Source organism: Babylonia areolata, chromosome 26 (assembly GCF_041734735.1).
Source record: "Babylonia areolata isolate BAREFJ2019XMU chromosome 26, ASM4173473v1, whole genome shotgun sequence".
In the NCBI taxonomy this organism is placed as follows: domain Eukaryota; kingdom Metazoa; phylum Mollusca; class Gastropoda; order Neogastropoda; family Buccinidae; genus Babylonia; species Babylonia areolata.
Genome location: NC_134901.1, coordinates 5,537,758 through 5,550,444, shown reverse-complemented (window position 1 = coordinate 5,550,444; position 12,687 = coordinate 5,537,758). Strand labels below are relative to the sequence as shown.

At 39.5% G+C, this 12,687-nt stretch overlaps 1 protein-coding gene across 1 annotated transcript; it reads left to right on the top strand.

Annotated features, from left to right (window-relative positions):
- The first annotated feature begins 1,759 nt into the window (after positions 1-1,759).
- LOC143300523 (uncharacterized) lies at positions 1,760-10,504 on the top strand. The gene is made up of 3 exons (XM_076614262.1): positions 1,760-1,909; positions 3,022-3,775; positions 6,315-10,504. Exons 1-3 carry the CDS (start codon positions 1,760-1,762, stop codon positions 6,578-6,580), a joined length of 1,170 nt encoding a protein of 389 aa, XP_076470377.1. The 3' UTR covers positions 6,581-10,504.
- The last annotated feature ends 2,183 nt before the right edge of the window (positions 10,505-12,687 follow it).

Genomic DNA, 12,687 nt, shown 5'->3' with positions numbered 1-12,687 from the left:
TTCAGTAAACAAAACGTTTTGAAGCCTGTTCAATCAAACCTTTGAAAATATAAAATAAACAAATAATATGAGAAAGAAATGGGGTTTTTTTAAGAAGCAATCAATTCGATAAGCTAAACTCGATAAGAAATCTCTTTTTTTGCGCAAATAGAGGTTTGAGATTATTTGATACTGCTTCATTGCAAAAGTAGGAAAAAACGCTGGACGGCGAAACTCCAAACAGCCCTTTCTTTTATCTGCCCTGGCTTTGGTATACGAAGGTCAGGCGTGTTCTTCATTTCTTTTCTTTAATAAATCAGATCTCGTGTAGCGTATATGGACAAGTCAACACGTTGTGAAGCTTCCTCGAAACAGAAACAAGAAAGATGATAAATATAGATTTAATTCTGCTTTTTCCTTCTGTCTAACAAGTCTAACATGAAAGGTAGAGCACGATGCTTTGCAAATCAAACAAATATCGGTATCATTTCCAAACCAACATTGCGCAAATTTCTTCAAAACGGAACAGAGTCTCTGTGGGCCTTTCCAAATACAATAGACTGAGCAACACACTAGACGCCACGTTTTTGGCATCAGAGATCTTTTCCCATCCCTCTTGCGGCCAGTCAGTGGCAGCCTCTGTGCGTGTGTGTTTGTGTGTATGTGTGGGTCTGTGCTTTTGAGTGCGTTTGTGAATGCGCGAGAGTGTAAGTGTACACAAGTGTCAGGAGAGATCTGTGTACGTGTGTGTGTGTGTGTGTGTGTGTGTGTGTGTGTGTGTGTGTGTGTGTGTGTGTGTTATTATCATGCTTATGCCTTTGTGTGTTGTTGTGTACGCATGTTATGACTTTAAGTAGCATTGTGTAGTGCATGCAGTGACATATATAATGTAGTTTTGTGTTGTGTAGATCCTGTTTCAGGGTAGGGACTGGATGAAAAAAGTGCGCCAGTGCGTATTTATTATCCTCGAAAGAAACGAGTTTTGTCTGTCTGTCTGTCTGTCTGTCTCTCTCTCTCTCTATATATATATATATATACACTAATGATACATTATTCATTTCGATTTTCTATATTGTTAAGTAACTCTGTAATTGTGCAATATTTATATTGTAATTTATCATGATGAAATATTACAGTAAACTTTATGTCACTTTACTGTACATGCGGGTTGGTCCCCTTTTCATTGTTGCCATCGGCACGAGCTCAAAACCACTCTTGGTTGTTGGGAAGCTACTTTCTGCAATACAAGTGTTTGTAAAAGTCTCACCGCTGCGGTAACCACGCATGCTTACAGTACGATTTCATAAGTAGTCGACTGTTGGTGAGAAAGGATGGTTTGTTTTTTTACACGCTTAACTCTGGGCAGAGTTAAGTGTGTTTAACTTGAAAAATGCTCAGATGGCTCAAACTTGAAGACTGGGACAACACAGTCGTGGGGGGGTGGGGGGGTGGGGAGGGAGAGAGACTGAGAGAGATTTGACTGGATGCAAATCGGCCAAATGGCACAAGGCATTATTACGACCACCACAACCACAACTTCTACTACTGCTGCTGCTGTTGCTGCAACTACTACTCTCCCTACTACGACGACGATGACGACGACGACCACCACCACCACCACTAATTATATTGTGTGATATGACTTAACATAGACATAGGATATCAGTGTCTATGGACCGAATCAACCGCAAATGTTCATGACTCCGTTATTTCCGATCCAAACATTCAGGATGAGGAAGTAGAAAATTTGTTTGTGGAGTTTGGCCATTGTTCAGTCAAGATGGCAGCGATCATTCGAGTTAAACGAAGGCTGGACGAAGATCCCGCTGAAAATCTGATCATACAATACAAACGAAGTCGAACAGACGGTGCTAAAACAGATGAACCTGCTAAACTATGCTTCAGCTTGATTACAACAGTGAAATCCAAGGTATGAACTAAAATTTTGTCTGTTTAATGAACACACAACCACACCGTGCACGTGTGTTTATTTTCAGCTCGCAATAAAGTGACTGACGGGATATAGATAGTATTATTGACAGATAGCGTAGACCGAAGGCCTAATCGCCAGATTTTTCGGAGGAGTACCAAACATTCCCAAGCAATTATTCATTTTATATTGGAACCCAAGGCAAAGTGGAACCCAGTATGTGATGTCAGATGAGTTCTTCGAGTTCGACTGACTGTAGACAGTACAGTGACTTCCGCTGACAAAGGAGATCATCGGATTTTGAAATTGAAAAAGGGGGAAATGTTTTATTTGGCACTGCCTTTGTGTTAACACCAAGAAAATCATAATGATATTATCAAGATGAAATTTGCTTAATGCAAAGACACATTGGGTTATTATTACAATATTAGTAATATTACCCTCATTTGTTTGTTGAGAATTATTCTGTTTGCAGCTAGATCTAGTTTCAGTTAAAAGTTTGAAGGTGTCAGAGCGTGCAGACAGATTCATGTATAGTAAACCGCACGTGCTGTGAAACATTAGCATATAAATGAAATAAATTAATAAGACAAAATTAAAAAAAATAATAAAAAAAACCCACACATTATACATTAAAGTATAATGTCAAGTACTGAACTAGTGTAGGAGGAAAAAAGGAAAGTCCAGTAAACACATGTAATGCCACTGGGGCATGTGCTGTTGGCAGTATTAGTTGTTGGGGTCTGATGTTCTCATGGTATATAACACATTATGGTATTATTCATTTAGTGATTTACTGATGATATTAGAAGTAATGAATCATGTCTACTGCACACTCTTGTATTTGTATGGTTCATGTACATTGCGTTAATCATTTGTTCTCTGTTAAATTTAAAGCAAGACTGCATTGAAAGTAAGTTATTTCACAGTGTTCATGTTGCATAACTGAATTAGTACTGAAATCAGTGTGATAAAACCCTGTCTTTGCCAAAATATACATTACATAGCTAATTTTTCATAAATACTACACAGTCACTTGATGAGATGCCATTGTCAAATTTAGACAGCTTGTTATCGTACGCTTTTGTTAATGCTTCACACTGAACTTCCAGGATGCAGCTTTGTCCCGCCCCCTGCAGAAGACCCTGCGACGCCAGCAGCTTCAGACAAGCTACAAGAGCCACAACTCCAGGCGTCTCAACCAGGCACGTGCAGATAACAAAGCCAAGGCCAAAGCCAACAGGTACAGGATAGTGAACAGCAGGAGAGCTTTCAACACCACCAGCACAGACTCTACGGAGACAGGCAGTGCAGAGTCATCTGTAGAAACAACAGAAAAAAGGACTGAGCCTGTGGCTGAGGCAGCCAGTGGGTTGGATCAGGGGCCTAGTTCAGATTCTGATGTGCGGACTAGTGGTGCGAGTAGCAGTGAGACCAGTCCTGACAGTGCAAGTGTCCAGGCACACAGCGAAGGGGATGATCCCATCATCCATGATGTGGAAGTGGACGGTGACAGTGCTGGGGAAGGAGGGATGGAAGTGGCACCCTCTTCAGGGTCAGGAATCACATTGAATGGACAGGTCTTGGTGAGCCAGCCAGTGTTGCCAGCAAGAGAAAACAACTATGTCTATGATCTATATTATGTCAACGCTGACAGGCAACATTATGATTTCCGAGACTTAGAGAATATTCTTTCCATCGAAGCCCTGCACGATTCTCTCGTCTCTGAGGCTGACCGCTTGGAAGAGTGTGACGAGGTATATGACGACGAAGATGACAGCAATGACGAAGGCAACTGGAGGAATGACTACCCTGATAGAGATCCTGATGAGAGTGATGATGAATCTGACGTTGAATTGGATGCTGGTGAGTATGCATTGAAATTTGAATGTATTGTAAGAATAAGTGAATTAAGTTGGTCTTTGATACATTCTCTCTTCCCCATCTCTGTTGCCGATGTACACTTCATATGTTGTAATCTAAATAGTACCATAATTTTCGGCCTATAACTTGTATAACTATCAGGCACTACTATTTTACTCAGATCTGACCCCTGCATCTTATCAGCAATATACACCTTATCTGTGCCTGAAAACTGAATTCTGACCACCACATGGGGCCACCTGACACAACAAACTCAATATATGACATTATAAACACAATAAACACTCTTGATCGTGCTGAACAACACTTCAGCCACACCACTATTTGATTCGACATGGTTCATGTAATTTATAAATTTATGGTGTGAAAGAAGAGAAATCAGAACAGCCAACTGAATTGTTAACTTTTCAAATGCAGAATGCAAAGCAAAATGGCACACGGGACTGAAAAGCAGGGCTAGCAGACTGGATTGTGATTAAACAAGTCAATCAACTGAGGTTTTACAGCATTGTACATTTGACTAACTGAAGGCTGTAATTTGTGTAAAGTAAGATTGCAAAAAAAAAAATTTTAAGTGTCAACCCCCCCCCCCCCCCCCCCCAGCAGATAACAGAATAATAGAGCCAAATCAGCTAACAGACAAAAACAAATCTGATTCCAATGCAGTGTTCCAAAGATAACGGTCACTACTCAGAAAATAACATCCGCTGACCTGTCACTTTAAGTTTAACAGAGATAAAACAAACTTTCACTTTACGGCAGATGCGACTTATCGGATGTGTGCACCTTATACGAGTTCAAAATAACTTATTTCTTTAAATTCAGCAGGTGTGCCTTATGTGCTGCAGCGCCTTGAAGGCTGAAAATAACAGTACATACGACATCATAAAGGGGAAGTTAGTTCCTGTGCTCCCTGTTTGGCTAGTAAAGTATGCTTACCATGTCAGACTGTACTCTTGTCCATCCTATTCCTGCTTATATTGCTATGTTGTGCATGGGATACGTGATGTGAGCTGTAGAATGAATAGCAATTTTACAGAAGTGCTCAGTGCTGAAGGAAGCCAGTGGCATTGGTTGGGTTTAGTCAGAACTAGTCCTGTGGCCTCCATAGCAGCATCGTCATCATTATCATACTCATTCATCCTCAGTTTAAAAAAAAAAAAAAAAAGGTCCCTAATTTTGTGGCCTTTCATACTGTTCTCATGGTGAACTCAGTTTGAATCCCTGCTCAATTTCTGTGGCTGGGATGAGTTCTGTCAAAGTCTTTGCTTTTTGGCACATTGATTGGGGACAACATTCAAGGGTGGTGGTGACGGTTTCCACACTGGGGGTATGCTCTCTCAGTCTGGCTCTGCAATTGAGTGATTATTATCATCAGTAGGGAGGTGTTGTCCTGTGCATGTTATATCAGAGCAGGCACTACTAAACACCACTCAAGTGACTCAGCAGCAGTGCATGGTCTTCTCTGGTGTGTGGCCTCCTGGCGACCTGACATCAGTGGTTCCCCCTGGGCTGCTGACACTAGGCCTGTGACAGATGTGCCTGGGTGTGACTGTGTGTGGGGACTCAGAATGAGTGGCGTGGGAGTAATGCCACTGAAATAGTATCGATGGTGGGTCAGCCAAAAAAAAAACAAAAAAAAGAAGGAACCAGACCTGTGGAGGCGATCTGAATACTGTGTTATCCATAAAATTTGGCACATAGAGCAAACCAGCTGGCTGTAGTTTACATCATTTTAACACCATCACAGAGACAGCTTGTAATATTGAACTTGTATACAAGTGTATTTATTACAACTTAACAAGACAAATGGAGAGTATACAGAAGAATTGTCCATCAGCTTACGTTCACTGAGTTAGCTTGTTTTCAAGACAAATGGAGAGTATACAGAAGAATTGTCCTTCAGCTTACGTTCACTGAGTTAGCTTGTTTTCAAGACAAATGGAGAGTATACAGAAGAATTGTCCGTCAGCTTACGTTCACTGAGTTAGCTTGTTTTCAAGACAAATGGAGAGTATACAGAAGAATTGTCCGTCAGCTTACGTTCACTGAGTTAGCGTGTTTTCAAGACAAAGGGAGAGTATACAGAAGAATTGTCCGTCAGCTTACGTTCACTGAGTTAGCTTGTTTTCAAGACAAATGGAGAGTATACAGAACTGTCCTTCAGCCTACGTTTCTTCTCACCCCTCTACACCCTGGTCATAGACTTCCAGATTTGAAAGGAAGAGATATTGTTTTAGCACAGAATCATCATACTATTAGTATTACTAATTCATTATCACTTTTTGCTTAACCTCGAGTCCCATGGACGAATAGTAACTAAGTATCTATATTATATTCACTAAATGTTGCTGAATCTTCATCCAGCTGTGGTTGGTACTCTGATTATGGGACCATTCTGTTAATGTTTACACATGTCATACATTTAAGTTTTTTTACTGTAAATTACTGTTCTTTTTGTTATTTAAAGGTTTTACATTCTTTCTTCACTGTTTAAAAAAAAACACTTTTTTTTTTACAGATTTCCTGGAAGGAGAGACCTATTCCTACAGAAGCACATTGAATGATGATATTTTAGCTGATGCCATGGGAACCAGGCTGAACCTTTTTGGCAGTGATGCCTCTTCTGGCAGCGATGGCAATGACAGTGATGACGCATACGAAGATGATGACGCTGACATTGGCCAGCATCGCCAAAGGAAGAAGGGCTCATCTTATTCATCATACATGCATCGCGTTAAACAAGAACTGATCACTGAGGACAGTGACTCTGAAGATAACGATTAACACTAATGACAGTGCTTGCTGGAAGTGAGGTGGAATCTAGAAGCAGTGACTTGCATTTATCACAACAAAAAAACAAACCAAAAAAAAAATCTTATAGAGAAATTTGTACTGCTTGCTGTGCTTGTTTTCAATTTGTATGTTTTTTGGGCTGATGCTCTGTCGTAAAGTTTGTGTCATTTGTCAGTTTGAGTTTAAACTATTCTGACTGGAATGAAACCTGTCTTTATGGTTTGTTCAGGATTTTTTTTCTCTTTTTTTTTTAATGTGTGTGCTCTTTGCATTACTGTCATAATTTCTTTGATCTCACACACTGTCACCATCATGGCATCTCTCTCTCACATACAATACATTATGGCATATCATGTATAGATTTTTTTTTGTTTTGCTTAAAAAATTTTTTTAAATTCCTTTTGTTTTCTGTGTTGATTTCTCTTGAAAAATCACTGATTTGTGAAAACCGGTTTTGCAATGCCTCTGCAAAATGTTGAAAGTGGTAAGTGGCAGAACCCTGATTCTCAGAAAAAATGGATCCAGTTATTGGTGTTTTGCTTCTTTGTTGAACATAATTATCAACGATATGTGATTTTGTCACCAGAATTCTTCATTTTATCTGAAGAAGTTTTTAGTGTAGACTTGTCATCATGTTCTCTGAATGCTTGTAAATCAGACACCTGCAATTACTTTTTTTTTTTTTTAATTTATTTTTTTATAGAGAAGTGTCAGAATAGTTAAGATGCCTACCTGCCAATACAGTGAGAATCTGGGTTTGATTCCCAGTCTTGCCTTTTCTGTCATGTTCGACTGGAAAATTAAACTGAGCATCCAGCCATGATGAGATGATATACAGGTCTTCTTCTTCTTCTTCTGTGTTCGTGGGCTTCAACTCCCACTTTCACTCGTATATACATGAGTGTGCTTTTTACGTGTATGACCGTTTTTACCCCGCCATGTAGGCAGCCATACTCCGCTTTCGGGGGTGTGCATGCTGGGTATGTTCTCGTTTCCATAACCCACCGAACGTTGACATGGATTACAGGATCTTTAACGTGCGTATTTGATCTTCTGCTTGCCGTATACACACGAAGGGGGTTCAGGCACTGGCAGGTCTGCACATATGTTGACCTGGGAGATCGTAAAAATCTCCACCCTTTACCCACCAGGCGCCGTCACCGTGATTCGAACCCGGGACCCTCAGATCAAAAGTCCAACGCTTTAACCATTCGGCTATGGCGCCCGTCGATATACAGGTCACTTGTGCAGCATGCACTTAGTTTACTGAAAAAGAACCCATGGCAACATAAGTGTAGTCATCTGGCAAAGTTCTGTGGAGTTTCACTGTGACAGGTACACAGATATGAATTTTTATGCATCCACTCAAGGCCTGACTAAGCACATTTGGTTATGCTGCTAGTCAGGTATCCACTTAACAGATGTGATGTTGTGTATATGATTATTTGTGCGAATGCAGTGACACCTTGAAACTGAAACTGGAGTTTTCCATTTTCACCGCACTGCCTTAAACGTGCTTTTTCAGTTTCAGTTTCAGAGTAATGTGGAGAATGCTGAAGTGGTCTTGCACATATTTGTGTATAACAGTACGCCTCTATGACACAAAACAAAACCCCCCAAAACAAGTTTATGAGCTTTTTTTTTTTTTTTTTTAATAATTTTTTTGCTGCCCCTTCGTCTGCACTGTTTCAGTGGCACTACTACCCACAGCACTCATTTCGAGTCCTGCATACATTCACACACAGGATCATCTGCCCCAGTCCCAGCGTTGGCAGTCCACAGGAAACCATTGATGTTAGGTTGCCTGAGGAGACCCTGCACTACTGTTGAGTCAGTTTGGTTGCATTTAGTATACCTGTTCGAATGCAACTTACTTTGGACACCACCTACTAAGCTCCCGTTTTGATGACAATAATTGCTTTGTCGTGGAGCCAGACTGAGCATCCCCCCCACCCCCCACCCCCTTACTGGAGACTGCCACCACAACCCTCCAATGGCAGTCACCAAAGAATCTGCCAACACCAAAGACATTGACAAGACTCAGCCCAGGCATGGAAGTGGCAGGGGGAATTGAAACAGGTCACCACAGGGCATGAAAGGCCACAGAATTTGGGACTTTTTTTTTATATGAGCACTTGGTGTCACCCTGTGAGCACACGTCTACCAGTCTTTTGATAACCGGACTTCATGCCCATCACAATGGTTTTCAGTCCTTAGATACTGGTGTTTGATGTTGTGGTAGGTAATCATTTGACATGACTATATCTGTTTAAGATGATGAAATTGAGACAGTACTTTTTTTTTTTTTTTTTTAACATGCTACGACTCTGTTTAAAAAGTATACAAATTTATATTCAGTGTTGATTATTATTATCTGTTCTTGTCTTTCAGACAGACCGGTTTCAGGCATGAGATTGAAGAACTCTTTCTAGGCTTCAGTTCAGAATGAGCGTATGGTCTATCCTTTGTATATCACTTAATATGAAGAAGTGACATGTTTAGATCTTTTGTCAATCCTATCCTATACAGACAAGTACCTGTATTGTTATAGCTTCATAACAAGGTTAATATGGTTTATGTCATTAGCAAACTTGCCATTGACTATGGCTTTTTTTTTTAACATACTCCCTTCAGGCGCAATCAATGCAAATTTATAGTTACAAAAAACAAAAAAATCAAACGGGAGAGCAGATCTGACACATGCTTTTCACATTTATGATTTAATCAAAATATCGTTTGACTGCCTGACTGAAATTCCTGTTGGCCTGTTCAGATAAGAGCAAATATATTGATGTTATCAGTTCATTTTCATCAGATAGGGAAGTTTCATCTTACAAGGACTGCTGCAAGAGCTTTGCACCTGCACCCTGCCTTAACCAAATCCTGTTCATTGTTAATGTGATTTGTGTGTGTGTGTGTGTCTCTTCTATCTCAAAGCCTTTTACAAAACTGATGAATTATTTCTGTGCTTCCTACCCATGATAGCATATGACTAATCCAATAATAGCGAAAGATCACATGAACAATAAGAATAAAGGAGAGTTATGAAAGAGAAAGATAGAAGACAACGAAAGAGAGGGGCGGTGCTAATGTTCAATTCAGTGCAAACATTTTTGCTTTAAACTCTACTACATGGTAATTTTACTTATTCTTTTAGTTTTAGTTCCAGCAACGATTGTCTGGTCTCCTTGATTTATTTTCCAGCATTGTCTTTTTTCTTCTTTACATATTGCGCACAAAGGTGCGATCTGTACAGAATGAGCAGTGTACATGTTCATATTTTATATTTACAGTGTTTTTTTTATTCATGTTCATTTTAAAGCACAGTGTACTTGCTGCTTTCCTTTGTCTTTTTATGGTTCATGCTTGATATTTTCCATTGCTCTGAAACATGGTATATTGTCAGTGTCAGTGCCCTGAATCGGTTTTTCGGAAACCTGCTGCTGATCATCTTACTAAAAAAAATTCGTGACTCACTAAAAAAAAAACAACCCCACTTCTGCTCTTTATGTGAATTTTTGTGTGTGTGCCTCTTTGGGTTCATAAGTGTGTGTGTTTGGTCTGTCAAATATTGACAGTGAAACACATTACATACACACATCTGGTAACCATAATTCTTACCATTCAATGTGATATATAAAGATCATGTGCTTATGACTGGAGTGTTTTACTTCTTGGTGTGTTCTAAGTGCGCATGCTTTGTTATAATCACAGACTTTGGTTGCCTTGATAATTGATTGTTAGAGCAGCATGGTTACTATGTATTCTCATCTTGAGTATTGAAAATTTAAAAGCAAGTCAAGCAAAACGCTTTCTGAATTTGTTGATATTTTTTTCTCTCTTCAATACTGGGGAGGTATTTTGATGATTGTAATGTTCATTGACGATACAAACATTTGTAAAGGAGGGGGGGGGGGAGGGGGGGGGGGGGGGGGGGGGTCCTGGGGGGTAAAGGTGGAAAATACAGTGTCAAGCCCAAATTGTTGTTTTTTCTTCTCCTTTTTTGTTTGTTTGTTTGTTTCTAACAAACTGAATGAAAATAAATGGAGACCAACTTATTCGTTTTTAATGGGGGATAGGGGCAGTTAACAACCGGGCTGAACAACAAGGGTATTTTAACAACCAACAATGCTAATAATTGATATTTGTGTGTGTGTGTACAAAATATGAGTTTTCTTTATCTTTTTTAAAACTACTTTGTACTACTTACAAGTCAAAGTTAATTTCAATTTTCCCTTTGGGGATGCCGGGGGTCTTTTATACTGAAATTTCCCCTTTTCTATCGCTCTCTTTGTTTCCACCTTTTTCTCCCTTCACTGTTGTCTCCTTTTTCTGCCTTCCCTGTCCATTCACCTTTCTTTTTTCAAGCAAGCCTTGACACCTTTTTTCTCTTTTCCACAGTCTATGATGTAGTAGAGATTGTAAACCCTGGGTTTGGCACTAGCTGTCCATTCTTGTGTTATTTGCCTATATGGCCTTCTATATGCATTTTTGGTTGGCTTTGAAGTATTGTTTTTTCCTTTTTTATGATTTTTTAAAATCTGGGGATGATAAGAGGAATGGTTGGCGTTCTCAACCTGGCTGTCTCATTTGCCTTAAGGAGCTAAATGGTTGGGATATTGTGTCATGAACTGTGTTTTGTGGGTTTGTCTCTGGGTTTTTTTGTAGATGCAAGTTTTGTGTTGATGCGGTTAAGCATCTGCATGGTTTGACAGTCCTGATATGGCCCTGTGTGGTCAGCTGGACTGTAATAAGCAACAAGAACCCAAGAACCTAGTTTCAATTTTTTCCATGCCAAATTTTGCATTAAACAAAAGATTTTTTCATAATGTGAGATGCCTGGTGTTTCTTTTGTGCACTGAACTGTTGCATTAAAAAAAAAACAAAAAAACCCCCCACCTTTCCAGATTGTTCCATGTGTTGAGTCAGACGCCTGAATCTGAAGAATGTTTTAATAGAGAGAACTTGAGCATGTAGACTGCATCTAGTTTGTAAACTTCATAATACCATATTCTTTCTCTCTCCACCCATAACAAATGGTTCTCTCTCACTTTCAGTGAATTTCAAACAGCTCCCATTAATTTTGCTGGCTAAAGAAGGTTCAAACCCTCACCTCACCTAACCTCCAACACCAGGATCACCTCCCTTGACGTAAAAACTGCTTGCCACAACATCTTTTTATCTCGATAATCATGTGTGTGTGTGTTGTACAGTATAAGTTTTATATTCTGTACCCTTTCCTTACTATCTGGTGAATGGCTAGAGACCTTCAATTCAAGAGACCTGGGTGTGGACTCCACTACTGATGACTGATGCATTGAAGGTGTGAATTTATTTTTTCCCAATCTTCAAAGTAAAAAGACAAATATGGATATAGGACGTATAGTAAATAATTTTTTCCAATCTCACATGTAAAAACTTGGTTTGAACATGACACTGCCTGCCGAGATGACTTCCACCCCTATTCATTCTCACATTCAACAAGACTGAAAAACACAAGGAAATCAGTGCAAATACTGAAGACAGCTTAGCACAAATACTGAAAACAGGCTCGCAAAGATAAATGATTCAGGAATGCAATGTCAAGACAATTAAATTTAACTGATTACAATGAAGAATTACAATCAGAGCTTTAGACTTTCACTCCAAGAGTCCTGGGTTCAGTTTTAACATCAGTGCCTGGAGCATTATGGGTGGATATCTTTTTTTAATTTTCAATCTCCCAGGTTAACATAAGTGCAAACCTGCAAGTGTTCTTACCTATTTGTGTGTATATATCAGTGAAACATATACACACTATTTTTTAAATAAAAAAATATGTACAGACCTGCAAGTGCTGTAACCCCTTTTCATGCATTATACACCAGCAGAACATCAAGTACACACATTAGAGATCTTGTTTTCAATGTCGTAGTTTGGTTGGTAATGGAAACATACCCAGCCAGCATGCAAGCCCCTGAGAATGACTGCCTTAATTGCTGGGTAAAATTAAAAACAAATGAAAAGCCCACTTCATGTGAGTGAATGTGGGAGTAACATCCCCACAAATGCAGACAGAAAACAACCACAAACAAAATGAATACAAACAAAACATGATG